At 54.1% G+C, this 16,264-nt stretch overlaps 1 protein-coding gene across 1 annotated transcript; it reads right to left on the bottom strand.

Annotated features, from left to right (window-relative positions):
- Positions 1 to 381: 381 nt before the first annotated feature.
- On the bottom strand, positions 382 to 16,040 carry LOC129402540 (ras-related protein Rab-19-like). Its single transcript, XM_055129492.1, has 3 exons — positions 16,035 to 16,040; positions 4,548 to 4,731; positions 382 to 656 (listed from the first exon to the last, which is right to left on the bottom strand). Exons 1-3 carry the CDS (start codon positions 16,038 to 16,040, stop codon positions 382 to 384), a joined length of 465 nt encoding a protein of 154 aa, XP_054985467.1.
- Positions 16,041 to 16,264: the final 224 nt, after the last annotated feature.

Below are 16,264 nucleotides of genomic sequence, written 5' to 3'. Positions count from 1 at the left end.
CAGACTCTGGGTACTCTTCAGACACCAGTGTACTCGGCAGACACTGGGTACCCTGCAAGACACCAGGGTACTCTGTAGACAGACACTGGGTACTCTGCAGGCATTGGGTACTCGGCAGACACTGGGTACTCTACACACTGGGTAATCTATAAACACTGAGACACTACAGACACTGGGGTACTCGGCAGACACTGGGATACTAAGCAGTACTAAGGCACTTGGCAGATACTGAGGTACTCTGCAGACACTGGGGTACTCTACAGACACCTGGCCCTCAGCAAACATCGAAGTACTCTGCAGACCCTGAGTACTCTACAGTCTGGGTAATCTGCAGACACTGAACTCTACAGACACGGGTACTCGGCAGGTCCCAGAGCGCGCTCAGCAGGTGCACTGGCTCTGGTCGCTCGCAGCCTGGGGGCTGGGGGCCAGCACGATGGTTGTGGACTGGGGGAGGCTGCTCGGGGCGCTGTCGCCACACACGGGCTGGCTGTTGCGGGCGATCAGCGCCTTGGCCATGAACTGGAAGACCTTGTTGATGTTCCTGGACTCCTTGGCCGAGGTCTCGAGCGCCGCCAGGAGGCTGTGCTTCTCCGCCATTGCGCAGGCTTCCTCGAACAGCACCTGCCGCTTCTCCCACAGGTCAGACTTGGTCCCTGGGGGGAGGGAGGGAGAAGTCAGGAGCCGGTGAACCGCTTATTCCAGTTTGTTTTTTCTAAACAGACTTTGAGGATTGCATTTTAGATGGGGCCGTGGCACTCCGGCCTTCCAAGCACGAGGCCTGGAGTTGGACCCCTGAGCCGAGCTTGGTCCCAGCAGCTCTGCCCTCAGACCTGGTGCAGCAACACAGGAGCAGGTTTGTGCAAGCGTCCAGCAGGGACAGTGCCCTCCCCCCAGACCCCAGCCAGGAGCAACATCCCCTCACTGCAGTACAAGGACATTCACCCTGGCACACAAAACTCAAACACCGTCGTGGGTAGCACGAAAGGGGGCGCTGTCGAGCCCATCTTCTGCCACTGCCAACTCAGGGTCGGCCAGAGGGGCGTGTTCTCGTCTCTGCTTTCATGATAAAGAAAGCTTTTACTGGAACTCGGTGGGAGACATGTGTGTTCAAGAGAGAACATGGGCTTGTCCACAGTGGGGACAGGCCAGCGACATCTGTGCTCGAGAACACGGGCGTGGAGAGCCAGCCCAGAGGTGCGTGTTTTAGTGGTACGACAGGTCTCTGCCATGAAGACCTGGTGGTGCTCAGGGCTGACTCCTGGCTCTGTGCTCAGGGATCACTCCCGGCAGTGCTTGGGGACCGGATGTGGGTCAGCTGCATGCGACATCTGTGTCCTGCCCCTGTGCTTTGTCTGAGCCCTAGGATGTTTTTCCCAGTCGAGAATCTAGACAGTAAACTGCGCAGATGCGCATCCCCTCCGCACTGACAGTGTCTGTGACCCCATCTCAGCACTCTCGGAACAGGCCCAGTTCCCCAGAGAGCCCAGGACCGAGGGGGCTGGCCGAGGGGGGCGTCCATCTCTGCACCCCCATCCCGCAGGGGGACTAGGATGTCTCGAGGCGGCATCCAAAGAGAAGCTCCCAGGGACGGAGGATTTCTTGCCTGTGTTGACAGTGAAACCAGGCGGGGCCGGTTCCTCCACCTGGTTTTCATTGCTGTCCCCTGAGGGGCCTTGTAGCCCACCTCTGTCTCCCAGCTCCCCCTTCACTCCCCTCCCAGGAAGAACTTGACAACAGTTGAATGGAAACCAGGATCCAATTGCAGGAAGTTGCAAATACACAGATCCTGGGAACCACCCAGTCCCCCGTGGGCCACCTCTAGCTATGGCACGAGATCAAAACCAGGAAATCACCCCTGACATGACCCACACACATGACTCAGAGCCTGCCAGCCACACTTGCATGCTTGTGTGTGTGTGTGTGTGTGTGTGTGTGTGCTGGAATGTGTATAAGCATGAGCATATATGTGAGTATGCATGTAGATGTGTGTACACATGTAGAGGTTTGTATATGTATCACTGTAGCCCCGTTGTTCGAAGATTTGCTCAAGCGGGCTCCAGTAACGTCTCAATGTGAGACTTGTTACTGTTTTTGGCATATGGAATACGCTACAGGGATGTTGCCAGGATCTGCCGTGTGGGCGGGATACTCTCCGTAGCTTGCCTGGCTCTCCGGGAGGGACAGAAGGAAAAAAAAAACTATTTACGTAATAAGTGCAAATAGGGGCTTGGGGGCATGTTCGACAGTGCTCAGGGCTTACTGTGACACTGTTCAGGGTCCGCTCCTGGTGTGGTGCCAGGGATCAAGCCAGGGCACGAGCAAGGCAAGGCAAGGGCCTTAACCCTGCAGCACGTCTCCCACCTCTGCTCCCACTCCGTCAGGTCTGGCCCCGTGGACTGGGACAGAGCCAGTCCTCCGTCCTTCCTCCTCCTTCCCAGGCCAGCTGTGCGGCTCACCCCTCCTGCTGCCACACTCCATCCCGCACACGGGCGTGTCTCTGGCATTTCTCTGGCGCCCCCGGGAATCCAGCTGCACGCAGCCAGGTGTGTGGACGCGGCCATTGCAGGGTGCAGCCACCAGTGAGCCCCACCACCCAAGGAGCACTGGAGTCAGGAGTGAGGCCCAACCAAGGGGCAAGGGTCAGGACCCCAGACCTGAGTACTGCAGCCTCGTGCAGGGGCGCCCCCTGGTGGCCATAACGGGCTGACAGGGACGGGAAGGGGATGAACTATGACTGGGGTCAGTCAAACTGGCCAGTGCCATGTGGCTGGAGAGAATCTTCCAGAGTGCAGCAGGCAAAGGCAGGTCTGCTCCTGGGCACAGCCCCCACCCCAGCAGCAGCCTTGGTGTGCCAGACACAGCCGCAAGGAAGGCCTTGCAGCAGATTCAAATCCGTCTCCTTTTCCGGGGCGGGGGGGATAGGAAGTTTGGATGACACCTGGTGACACTCAGGGCTTAGTCCTGGTTCTGTGCTCAGGGATCACTCCTGGTGGGGCTTAGAGAACATGTGGTGCTGGGGTCGAACCCAGGTCAGCTGTGACAAGTCAAGTGCCCTCCCCGCTGTGCTGTGACTCTGCCCTCCTGAGCCCGCCTGATGTGCCAGGAGTAAGTGCTCATTTTCTCATTAAATGTTGATTTGCAGGGGGGGCTCTCCTGGCAGTGTTCAGGGGGCTACTCCTGGCTGTGCGCTTGGGCTTTGAACCCAGAGTCACTGCAGACGGATCTCTCCTATCCTCATTAATCATTTTATTGTGTGTGTGGGGTGGGGTGGGATTTGGCTCTGTGCTCAGGAGTGCCCCCTGGCAGTGCTCGGGGAAGCCTCTGTGGGGTGGGCAGCTGCTAGCCCAAGGCCCTGCCCGCTGGATTCCTTCACACGAGGAGTCTGAGTGGTCCTGGGCTCTGCTCAGCGCAGGGGACGCCTCTGGCCCTCGGACCCTGCGGGGCAGCGGGGCAGGAAGAGCCGACAGAGGAAGCAGCCCCGTGGCAGAGAGCCGAGCCCCGAGGAGGGGAAGGAAGCTCTGCTCGCACAACTGAAGCGACAGGAGTGGCCGGAAAGGGCTGGCACTTTGCCAGATGACGCCGCAGCCCGAGAGTGTCCGGGCTGACCCCGCTGCTGCCTCTCTGCTCCTGAACCCCTGTCGGGGCTGGCCAGGGGTCCTTTCGTGTGTGTGTGGAAGGGGGCGGTGATTGAACCCACAGGAGGCAATGCTCAGGGCACGCCCTGCTTGGTCCCGGGGCTCCTGGGATGTGTTGCTGGTGGTTTTGGGGACCATGTGGTGCAGGGATGGGACCTGGTCGGCCTCAGGCAAGGCCAGGGCACTACTTCTTTTTTTTTTTCTTTTTGGGTCACACCCAGCAATGCTCAGGGGTTACTCCTGATTTAGCACTCAGAAATTACTCCTGGCGGTGCTTGGGGGACCATATGGGATGCTGGGAATCGAACCCAGGTTGGCTGCTTGCAAGGCAAACGCCCTACCCGCTGTGCTATCGCTCCAGCCCATGATTTACTTCTCATACTATCTCCAGCCTGCAGAGCTTTTTTTCCTTAACAAATTAGCACCCCATGCTCATGCCCCGCGGGTCAGTGACTCTGATATTCCTTCCTGGGCCAGACCTGTCCTGAGGTGCTGTCTACTGCTGTGCTTTCTGGGCTGGGGGCTCAATCCCTCTCAGGCCCAGGGGTCAAACTAGCGTCTCATCCATTCTCGGCCTGGAGTCTACCACTGATCTCCCTTCCAGCCTCAGCCCTGCTTGTTCCTTTGCCGTGTGTGTGTGTGTGTGTGTGTCTGTGTGTCTGTGTGTCTGTGTGTGTGTGTGTATGTGTATGTAGGGGGGGAAGCACCAGACATGCATCCCGCAGTGCTCTGGGCCCTGGGGGTGCTGGGAATCAAACTGAAGGCCTTTGCGCAGGCCAGGATCGGACTCGCCGGGTCCAGCTGCCTCCCGGCCACTGCCACGTGCTCCATGAGCACTGCGCGTCCCAGAGAGCTGAGCCCCAGCAGGGGGCTGGCGGGGTCCCTCAGCCTCGAGGCTCCCATACAGACCCATCAGCATGATGACCAGGTTGGTGTCTCCGTACTTCTTCACCTCCTCAACCAAGTACGGAACAGACTCGAATAAGGAGCGCTGAGTGATGTCGTAAGCGATGATGGCCGCGTCCACCCTGCGGTAGTAGCTCCGTGTGATGGCCCGGTAGCTCTCCTGGACTGCGGTGTCCCACACCTGCATCTGGAGGGGGCGGGAGCAGAGGGAGTCGGGGGCGGCCCACCTGACGGGCACAGCTCCCTCAACTCTGAAAAACACAGTTTCCTGGAGTCACACAACTGCAGGGAGGGCGCTTGCCTGCTGCTCCTGGCCAATCCGGGTTCGATCCCCAGCACCCCATGGAGACCCCGGAACCTTCCAGGAGTGATTCCTGAGCACCACTTGGAGTGGATCAAAAAATCCAAAATAAAAGGCAGTTTCAGGGTCAGAGAGATGGTACAGCAGGAAGGCGGTGCCTTGCACGTGGCTGATACAGATTCAACCCCCGGCAGCCCCCATGGTCCCCGAGCCCTGCCAGGGGGATTCCTGAGTGGAGCCAGGAGCCACCCCCGAGTATTGGCAGTGTGGCTCCAAAATACATAAGTAAGTAAGGCGGCTCTCTGGGCCTCCTTTCTAGGATATGGGCTCAGGGATCTGGTGCCGCCTGGGTTGTTACTTCCTGTTCCTCCCCCGACACTGAGGTATGCCCAGGCTTTGGGGTCTCCACCAGAGACTGGCTGGGAGGGTGAACCTGTTTTCCTGGTTTGGTGTCTTTTGTTCTTTTTAAAAAACTCTTTTTGGTTTGGGGCCACACCCAGTGAATTTAGGGATTGTCCTCACTGGGTGCTCGCAGTTGCACCCAGATGTGCTCAGAGAATGGGCTGGAGCAGTAGCACAGCGGAAAGGGCGTATGCCTTGCAGATAGCTGACCCGGGTTCGATTCCCAGCATCCCATATGGTCCCTTGAGCACCGCCAGGAGTAATTCCTGAGTGCAGAGCCAGGAGTAACCCCTGTGCATTGTCAGGTGTGACCCAAAAAGCAAAACAAAAAACAAACCAGATGTGCTCAGAGAAGCGGGTAACGCTCTCCCTCTGGCGCTAAGATTGTGTTATTTTGTCCACACACCCAGCTCTGCTCCGGGTTTACTCCTGGCTCTGTGCTCAAGAGCTCATTCCTGCAGTGCTGAGGTTTGGACCCGTTTGATCCCTGACACTGCACAGACCCCGGACCCTGCCAGGAGGGATCCCTGAACATCATGTGACATGGCCCGAAACCAAAACCAAACAAGCAAAAGGTGTGGAAGTCGATGTGGAGGTCTTGTTCTGTTCAGCAGGGAGAACCCTTCGTAGGGCGCAGCCAAAAGAACAGACGCAGAGCCCGGAGGAGGGAGAAAAGGCATTTATTCTATGGCAGTTACAGTATTTATACCTCCCTGTTGGGAGGAGATGGTGCCAAGACCCCCAACAGAAATGCAGGGTGTGGCACGGGATTTAGCTAGTAATAAACAAATGTTGATAGGATAAGATCAGTAAGATTAGGAGTGGCAACCTTTGCTAGGTGTGGCATGGGGTTAGCTAGTGATTAAACAAATAGTGACAGGATAAGATCAGTAAGGTAAAATGGCTCCCTACATCTCCCCCTGTTTTGTTTTAAATTAAATGTGGTCAGGGGAGGCATTGTCCGGTATCCCTTGTGACATAAAGACTCCATTTTTGCAGGGAGAGGAAGGAAAGGATGATCGGGTCTATGCAGGGGGCTCCTCATAGGCCCCATCAATCCTTGGTTTTGGAGTAACCTCTAAGCTATACCGGAATACCTCGCAGGGAGCCGGGCCGGGGTGTCAGCCCTCCCTTGCAGTGCTTTGCCTGGCAACCTGATCCACAAGAATAAATCCTTGGGAGCCCGGCATCCTCAAGGTAAAGAACTGGGGGAAAATGAGGTCCTACAAATCAAGCCAAAGATCCTTAAACACTCGAAAATCTCATTTGTTACTCTAAGATATTAACCCAGCCCTGGACCCAAAGTAGCACTTGCTGTAGAGTGTCCAATTGTTGCTCAACATCACGGTTGACAGTAGCCTGCATTGTCCAAAGGTGGTAAGAGTCATTTTGTCATGTTTAGACGAAGTTGTGTGTCTGGACCGAGGCTTGAAGAACTATTCCTGCAACAGCATCAGTGGTGGTTACAGCAATGAGTCCAGGATAGCTGCGATCAGGGGCCCAAGGAATTGTCAGGAGTGCCGGAGCAGTTGTGTCAGGTCTTCAGTCAGGAGCCCTTTATCGGGGGAGCGTTGCCATTCTCTGGTCAGGTTCACTGGTAACCATATGCGATCCGGCCCTTAATAAAATTATACTGTGGGGAGAATCTTGGATTGAGAGGGAAGAATTGAGACAGGTAAATAATGCACAATCACCAGAAAAGAAAAATCTTTTTGTGAGTTATCAGAGGTAGTATGAATTTGGGACTTGGTATGAATCCAAGTCTGAAAGTGAAGAGGGAGACAGGGAGGCACTCCAATGCAGACAGGATCAAGTGAGTATCCTAGAGAAAAAATTAAAAGGTGTTTCTTCTTTATTCGGCAGCTGAGGCATCTGTGAATCCCATGGAGGGGGTAAAAGAAAGGAATCGTTAGCCCAGATACTGGGTCCTGGCATGGTCCAATCTACAACCTGTAAAAGTGGAGGGTGAGGAATGTAAGTCCAATAGATATGTTTAGCTTACTAGAATTCAAGAGGATTTCAACTGTTAATAACTATTAATGTTCTCCCAATATGAAATCTGGATTGAAAATTTCAATTTCTTTGTAGGCGCCACATTCTGATTAGAAATCTTTGTTTAGACCTGAATCTAGCAAGCTCCAAAGATACTTAGATCTTTTAAATTGCTGGGCTCCATATCACTCTGACCTCCCTTGATTTTGTTTGCCCAGATCTAAGAATTACTGACTTTAAACTAGCTCTAATACTCGAGTGTTCCACAGACAGAGAGACAGACAGTCAGACAATAAACATCACACATGTGCACAAATATATACTTGATCGATCAATCTGACTCTTCAAGAATGGCAGGAAAAAACTGATAGACTGAGAAAGGAAAGAGCAGTCCCCAGGGCAAAGTGAGCCCTGTCAGCCGATTGGGAACATTGCTCCCCGTTTCTCTGCCTGAGCAGCCAGTTTCCTGCTTGTTGAAAAAACGGGTGAAGAAAGCACTTTTGTTGATATAAGCTGGCAAAACCTTCTCAAAGTTGTTGAAAACTAAGCAGAACTAAGAAAGATAATGAGACAATTGCACACACACTAGGAGCACACGCACAAATCTTACTCCTGCACACGCTCGGACCGGTCCTTCTTTCACTCGGGTGCGCACCCCACTCACCACATTCACACTGAGACTCCCGATCCTGCCCTACGGGCATCATCTTTGGTCTTGAAGTAACGCTGGTTCCTGCTCCAGCCAGGCCAAGTCTGAATAACTGTTCTGTGAGCGAGACCACTAGTTGGTCACTCCCGACGCGGCTGACTGAGCAGAAGCAAGTTCCTGGGCAGTGGCAGAAGGGACACTGTCCTCAGAGGATTCATTTATTCTCTGGGTGGAAGTCGGTTCAGCCAGAGCAGGTGTGTCGACCTGCCTTATCAGTCGTTCGGGGAGCCAGCGGGCTACACTATCAGCAGCATCAAATATGCAGGCTGATCCTCGGCCCCATATAAGGACTGGATCAGGGCCCTTCCATAGACCACTCAGAGGGTCTTTCCACCTTACTTTTGCATAAGTGTGGCTGGTGGAAGTATGCCAGAAACGGTCCGCTGCACTGCGACCTTCTTTGTCCAGTATAAGAAAGTTCATGACAAACAAAGCATGAGATAGTAACGTCTTAGGGGAAAGTGAGGCTGGGTACAGTTCCTTTTCTGTCCGGAGCTTTTGAATATATGTTTTAAGAGTGAGATGGGCTCGCTCCACTATCCCCTGCCCTTGAGGATTATAGGGGATCCCTGTATGATGGGAAATCTGCAGCTTCTTACAAAAATGCTCAAACTTTTTTCCAGTGTATCCTGGACCATTGTCTGTTTTTATTAGCTGTGGTTTGCCCAGTACAGAAAAGCAGTGCAAGACATGAGCAATGACATTTTTTGAGGCCTCTCCAGTCTGGGCTGAGGCGCAAACAAACCCACTAAAGGTATCAATAGTCACATGCACATATTTAAGCTGCCCAAAGGAATGAATATGAGTGACATCCATTTGCCAGATGGCATTAGGGACTAATCCTCGGGGATTGACCCCTAAGTGAGGCACGGGTAGAAGGGATACACAGGAAGGGCACTGGCGCACAATCTGTCGTGCCTGCTCACGCGTGATTTTAAACATAAGGCGGAGAGTTTGAGCATTCAGATGGTGAAGGGCATGTGCAGTTGTGGCCTCCTGCAGCGGATCTGCTTGTAGAGTTAGCGCTGTGAAAGATCGGGTGGCCAAATCTGCCAAGTGATTACCTGCCGCCAGTGGCCCAGGGAGGTTAGTGTGGGCACGAAGATGACCTATGAAAAATGGAGCTCGCCGGGAGCGAATATACTGTTGGATTTGCAAAAACAATGACGTTGCGGGGGAGGAGGGTTTTATGTAACTAATAGTCTCCAGTAATGGTATAGAGAAGGCCACATAGGCACTATCCGTGTATAAATTGAAAGGAAGAAGGGAAAAATTTTTAAAAACCATTAGAACAGCTGTGAGTTCAACCAGCTGAGCAGAGGACTCCTTTGTGGAAAAAGAAACAGTCTCACCCTCACAGGCATAGGCGGCCTGGCCATTAGAGGATCCATCAGTGAAAATCACTTTAGCCCCAGGGATAGGGCTGGTCTTAGTGACAACAGGAAAAACCCATTGATGTAAAGCCATAAATTGTATCAACTTATTGGGGGGATAATGATTATCTAAAATTCCTGAAAAGGAAGCGCAGGCAATGGGCCAATCATCAGTATTTTGAAGAAGCCAATCTATCTGTTCCTTATTGTAGGGTTGAATAACAGAAGCCGGTTCAAGACCAAAGTGTCTGCGAGAGAAACCCCTTCCTTCAATAATTAAGGATGCCACTAAGAGATAGTAGGGTACAAGAACTTTCTTTGGTGTGGCAGGAAGGTGAATCCAAGAAACAGGGTTTTCCTGCCAAATTAAGCCCGTGGGAGAATGAGGAGTAGCGAAGATAAGGAGGTGAAAAGGGCGCTGATAATCTAGAGAGCAAACAAAGTGACCTTCAATCGCTTTTTCTATGAGAACTAGGGATTCTCGGGCTGCTGGTGTCAGGCTCCGAGGGGAAGAAGGGTCAGCATCACCGCGCAAAAGGTCATACAGGGGCATAAGGTCTCCTTTGGTAAGTTTCAGATAGGGACTGAGCCATGTAATATGCCCAAGCAGTTGTTGAAAATCATGTAGTGTCTTTAATGAAGTAAGCTTCAGCTGCGTTTTTTGCAAAAGTACACGGGACCCCTGAAGACGAAATCCAAGAAAGGTATAAGGGTCAGCGATCTGAATTTTTTCGGGGGCAATTTGAAAGCCAGACTGAGTAAACGCACGGATCACCTGATTGCAACAGAGCATAGTGGCCTGTGGGTCAGATCCAGCAAGCAATATATCATCCATATAATGGATCATATAGATGTCGGGCCATTGTGCCCTAATGGGAGCAAGAATTTGAGCTACAAATTTTTGACACAGTGTGGGGCTATTTGCCATTCCCTGGGGTAAAACCTTCCATTGAAAACGTTGCATGGGCTCTTTATAATTAATAGCTGGCAAACTAAAGGCAAAACGGGGGCGATCATCAGGATGCAAGGGAATTGAGAAGAAGCAGTCTTTTAAATCGAGTACTATCTTATACATTTCTGAAGGGATGGCTGCTGGGGACGGCAGTCCAGGTTGAAGCACCCCGAAAATGACCATGGTTTTATTTACTGCTCGTAGATCCTGTAGCAGTCGCCAACTGCCGTTTTTCTTTTTTATAACAAAAATGGGTGTGTTCCAGGGGGAAGAGGTGGGTTCTATGTGTCCCGCTGCGAGTTGTTCCTGCACTAACAACCTGGCGGCCTGTAATTTTTCAGTGGGAAGCGGCCACTGGTCCACCCATACAGGCTCATTGGACTTCCATATGATCTTATCCGTATGGGGTGCAGGAGGAGCCGTGGCAGTTACTGAAAATAAACCTAAGCCTGCGCGGTCATTTTTCACTGGGTCGAGGGCTAGCGGCGCAGGCGTGCCCTGGAGGTATTTTCCTAGAACCTTTCCGGGAGAATAACCTGCTGCAAGGAGCATGTCTAGGCCCTTGGCATCAATTAGTATAAGGTCCATTTGTGAAAGAATATCCCTGCCCCAGAGATTGAGTGGGAGCCCGGGCAGAACATAGGGGCGTACCATCCCGGATTTTCCCTCCTTGGTGCGCCAATCAAGCGTAAATGAGCTTAACATAGGGTTTTGGGATTGACCTATACCCTGAAGGTGAGTCAGTGAGGGGGTGAGGGGCCACCTTTTTGGCCAGTCTTTTTCAGCAATGACCGTTACATCCGCACCAGTGTCAATCAGACCTAAAAATTCCTTCCCGTTGATCTCTAAAGTCATCAAGCCCTTGTGATTAAGAATGCGTTGGGCAAAAAATGCAAAAGTCTCTGACATTGGGGGTGGTTTTTGTACTGTTGTTATTGGAATGAGTATTAGCTGTGCTAGCCGCGCGCCAGCGTCCAAGACTGAAAATGGGGAGAGTGATTCAACTACTACTCCAATCTGCCCTTGAAAATCAGCATCTATAATCCCGGGGAGTACTTGCACGCCCTGAGGGAGCATATTGCCTCGCCCAATAATTAGGCCAAAAGTTCCAGATGGCAAAGGGCCACAGGCGTTGACATACACTATCTGGGGTCCCTGTTCTTTAACTAATATTGTGCGGGAGGTGGCACAGAGATCCAATCCGGCTGAGTATGGGATGGCTCTGCAGAGGGATTGGGTGCTGATGGGTTGAACAGCCCATGATTTTGAGGTGCCCCGGTCATGGGAGAGGGAGCGAATTGGGGGCTGGACGCCGATGGGTTGAACGGCCCATGATTCTGAGGTGCCCCAGACACGGGAGAGGGAGCGGACTGGGGGCCCTGGGGCTGGCCCTGTGCCCAGTTTCCCAGCCTGGCCTTCTGGCGGCACTCTGACGCCCAGTGGAAACCCTGTTTGCACTTAGGGCAAGGACTTCTAGGTCTGGGCCGCGATTTTTTATTGGGACAGTTTCTTAAGAAATGTCCAGGCTGCCGACAGCCAAAGCACAGCTTGTTCTGACTGCTCGATGGTTGAATAGAGAACTGTTTGAAGGCAGCCCCTATAGCATGCCCTATTTTTTGGGTGGTGGGATCAACCTCGGAGCATAGCCGAATGTATTCTGAGAGGGTCTTCCCACGCTTATAGGGGCGGAGTGTGGCCTGGCAGATGGGATTAGCATTCTCATAGGCCAAATGGCGGATCAGCTCATTATCCGTCTCTTCGTTTCCCATGAGTTTTTCAGCCGCCTCCGTGAGGCGCCCTATGAAATCACTATAGGGCTCGTTAGCTCCCTGACGAACCTTGGCTAAGGATGTTACCACCGACCCTTTAGAGGGAAGTGCCTTCCAGGCCCGGAGGGCAGCCACATGTATTTGGGCAAGTAGCCCTGGGGGAAATTGAGCCTGCACCTCATTAGAATCAAAGGGTGCCTGACCCTGAAATTTAGCAAAGATCCAGGATGAGGAAGAGCCTCCTGCCTCGACGTTGCGGCGCGCCATTTCTTGGCATCGTTCTAAATAATCTGCTTTCCACAAGAGATAGTCTCCCCTACTCAGGACAGCCTTAGCGACTGAGAACCAGTCGTTCGGCGTGAGCCATCCCTCACAAAAGGAGTCCAAAAGGCCAAGCGTAAAAGGAGCAGTGGGGCCGCAAGAAGAGACAGCAGCCTTTAAATCTTTCAGGTCTTCGAATTTCAATCTACGGTAGCTTTGGCGGATTGGTGCCTGCGGAGCTACGTCCTGAGGGGAATTTTCCTCTTGGGAATGTGCCCCTTCCTCAGGCTGATCGGCCTCCTGAACTTCTCTGTCTGAGGGATCATCATCAGGTGGAGCCGTGGCAGAGGTGGGGTATATGGGGGCCCGAGAATGGAACCTGGTAACTGGGAAGGCAGCCATAGGTTTTGAAGCTATAGTGTGGCAGGGCGGAGGAGAGACCGAGTTTGCACTAGATTCTTGGGAGAGGGTAGAAGGCTGCAGGGCACTCACTAGTTCCTGAACCAGCTGCCTTATTAAGGCAGCGGTGTCCTGGGCAAGCTGGCGGGGTGCCTCACTGGCGTATGGGGGATTAAAAAAGGCAGTGTCATGGGACAGATAATGGAGTGGTGGAGCTGACGGCTGACACCTCTCCTCCTCATCTACCTGGGTAGCCTTGTCCTCCAGCTTACACCTCTCCTCCTCATCTACCTGGGTAGCCTTGTCCTCCAGGGGCAAGGATTTAAGTTCCGGAGGAGAGGGATCGGGGATATCAGAAGTCACAGGATAAAGTCTCGGAGGTGCCTCTGCGCGGGAGGAGTCAGTCCCCTGCATGGGGGGTGCCTCATCCCCAAAGACTGAGGAAGCCTCTGAATTCTGAACTCTGGGTGAAGCTTCACCCAGCCCTACCTGGCAGCGCTTCCCGGGGGGAGAGACAAATGGCTCTTCCTCTCTGAGCCCCTCGAGGAGGGCAGCGTGGGTGCTCGGGGAACATATGGGATGCTGGGGATCAAACCTGGGTCGGCTCATGCAAGTCAAACGCCCTGCCCACTGTACTATGGCTCCAGCCCCTCACATATTACTTTTTAAAAATATATTTATTTATTTCTTATTTTGCTTTTTGGGTCACACCCAGCGATACACAGGGGTTACTTCTGGATCTGCACTCAGGAATTACTCCTGCAGTGCTCAGGGGACCATATGGGATGCTGGGAATCGAAGCAGGATCGGCCACATGCAAGGCAAACACCCTACCCTCTGTGCTATCGCCCCAGCCCCTCAAGCATTACTTTTTACCACTGAAGAACTCCAGGCCAAATAACCTCTCTCCAGCCTGATGTCAGCAATAATGACCCCTTCAATTCCAGGGAGCTGCTTTTTTTTTTTTTAAGTAACAGATTTTATTTAGAGGCTTTTGAGGATGGGAGGAAGGGATAAGAAAGGGAGAGAGAGGGAAGAGTAACGCGCTGAAGAGAGAACGAGGGCTTCTCCAAGGGTGGAGGAAGCCCCTGCACATACCCGAGCTTTAGACGCAAAAGTATGAAAGCATGGAAGTACACATCTCCAGAGGGGAGATGCGGGTGACACGTGTGCTCGGGCGACACATGTGCCGGCCACGCGGGCGCAAACACAAGTGGGGAGGGAGAATAATGCCCTAGGCTCTAGAGGCCAGTCCTTCCCTTCCTGCTGGAAAACCTACTTTCTGCAGGTGGCTGGTGCATTTCAATGTGCAAAAGGAATTTCCATCCTGAAGATATGAAAAGCTTGTTTCAGGATCCCCTAGCCTTCCCAGCCTGGGCACTTTGCTTGGCCAACTTTGGTCCGAGTTTGAGGGGTTTTGTTGTCAGGTTTTTGTGGTGTCCCTGGCCATGCAGCTTCAGGTTTGTGTCCTGTGTTAGCGGCCAGGTGGCAGGGTCAGGTGTTTACCCTTTCCAGATGGCCCTGTGCTTGACCACGCACTCCATCCCTTCTCTCCCCCTGGGCAGGGAAAGGGATGTCTCTATTTTGATTTTGCTTCCCCTCCCCTCCCCATTCCTGGCTAAAGTGGAAGTCAGCCTGACCTCTGGGGTCAGCGTTGTCCCCAAAATCTGGTCCTGGAGGCATCTCAACCTTCATTGTGGCCCTGTGCCGGGGTGGGGTGTGGCGGGGGTCCCTGCTGTGCGGAAGGGGGTCGTGCGCGGTGCTGTACAGGAAGCTCTCTGGCCGCAGAGAGCGTCAGGCTGAGGCGCTTGCCCTGGGTGCTGCTGTCGGGTCCCTCCCTGGCACGTGGTCCTTGAGTGCAGTCGGGGAGGCCAGAGCAGCCCTGGGTGAGCCCCAGACAGCAGCAGAAGGCTTTCGTGCCTGTGCGAGTCGCACCCAGGGCTTCTGCCATGCCAGGGGTGTGCTTGGTGCCGGTTCAATTTCCACCCCCCTTTTTGGGCCATACCCGCCTGTGCTAAGGGCCACTGCTGACCGGGCTGGGGCGTCTACACGGGGCTGCCAGGGATTGAACCTGGTTGGGCCGCGAGCAAGGCAGGCGCCCGCCCCGCTGTGCCGCCTCTGCAGCCCAGCTGCTGCTCACTAAATGCACCCGGTGTCCCGGCACCTGCCCGCCAGCAGCGGTTTCATTCTCAGCAGTCAGAGGTTGGCGCTATCCCGGTGTCTCAGTAGAGGAAACAGTCAGTCTTGCCTGTGGCTTCCTGGGGGGCCTGTGGTGCAGCACAGGCTCTCCTTCAGCCCTGCCCCCTCCCCCGATTCCCTCCACCACTTCCTGCAGCCCTAGAAGGAGCAATATGCACTTCCCGCATTGGGGGGCAAAGCGGGGTCCCTCCCATCAGTGCTCAGGGCTCTGCTTGGGGGGCCATATGTGCTGCTGGGGGTTGGAACCCAAAGACAAAACCCAGAAACCTGGGAGGAAGGCCAGAGAGAGAGTCCCGGGGCTGAGCCTCGCATCCCACTGACCCTGATGAGAAGCCCCCTGCATCTTGTATTGTCCGCGAAGAACCACTAGGGGTCACTCCTGAGCACAAAAGAAGGAGTATCTCCTGATCACTCCTTGATGTGTCTGCCCCTCTCCCCCCCCACACACACACCCCACCACCACCACCAAAATCTAGTGAGAAGAAATTGGGGTTTGGGGCTGTACCCTGCAGTGCTCAGGAGCTAATCCCCGTTGGTGCTCAGGGGACCTCGTGTGGTGCAGGGCTGAACCCGGTCGGCTGGTACAGGTAAGAGCCTTCCCCCGGTGCTCTCTTGGATGGTGGAATTGGGATCGAAGATTCCTTTCGTACGTAACCGACACCAAGTGCTGCAGGAGGCGCCTTTGGGGAGGGCAGGCCACACCCGGTGGTGCTCGGGGATCGCTCCTGGCGGTCGTTGGGCCTCAGGTCTCGGGGCGGGCCTGGGGGAGCACTCTCGGCCGTGCTCTGAACTGGAGTTGCCGGGGGCCTTTCCCAAAAGACGGTTCCCTGCCGGTGCTGGGGTTGGCCCAGCTCCGCTGGCCCTAGGGTCCTGTGCTGCATCTCAGCAGACAACCAGCTCTGTCCAACAAGGTTTATTGCTCACGGGGTCTGCAGGCCTACGAGGCCAGGATCAGTTTGATACTCGGTACACACTGAGGTGTCTATAGACACTGGCTACTCTGTCCCAGCTCAAGGGACAGCGGGCAGGTGACTTCGACTCTGCACACTTAGAGTGAGTGGACGGTGTCGTGTCCGAGGAGATGGGCACACAGGGCAGCCACTGACCCCAGCAGGATGTGCCCCCACCCTCACCGGCATTCGGGCCTGTCGCTGCTCCCTCTGCCCAGGCCGGGTTCCTGGAGATGGCTCCGGAATGTTCCAGACCTCCTGTCTCCTCCCTTGTCTTCTCATCACTCTTCATTCAGGGCCGAAGGGGAAGCGCCCCTGGGGTACTCAGACCGCCTGTGGGAGAGCGCCGGCCCCCATGCGCGACCCAGGCAGCTCCCTGGCGTCTGCAGGAGAGAAAAGGCCCAGGGGACATG

Source organism: Sorex araneus, chromosome 1 (genome assembly GCF_027595985.1).
Source record: "Sorex araneus isolate mSorAra2 chromosome 1, mSorAra2.pri, whole genome shotgun sequence".
NCBI classification, from domain to species: domain Eukaryota; kingdom Metazoa; phylum Chordata; class Mammalia; order Eulipotyphla; family Soricidae; genus Sorex; species Sorex araneus.
The sequence above is the reverse complement of the archived record's forward strand: the minus strand, read 5'-3'. Positions and strand labels throughout refer to the sequence as shown.

Bases quoted from the DNA above. Each gene is read 5' to 3' on its own strand.
- LOC129402540 (XM_055129492.1), bottom strand. The intron at 657-4,547 runs GTCTGTATGGGA...CCCTCCCCCCAG, and splicing joins CCTGGTCATCATGCTGATGG to GGACCAAGTCTGACCTGTGG.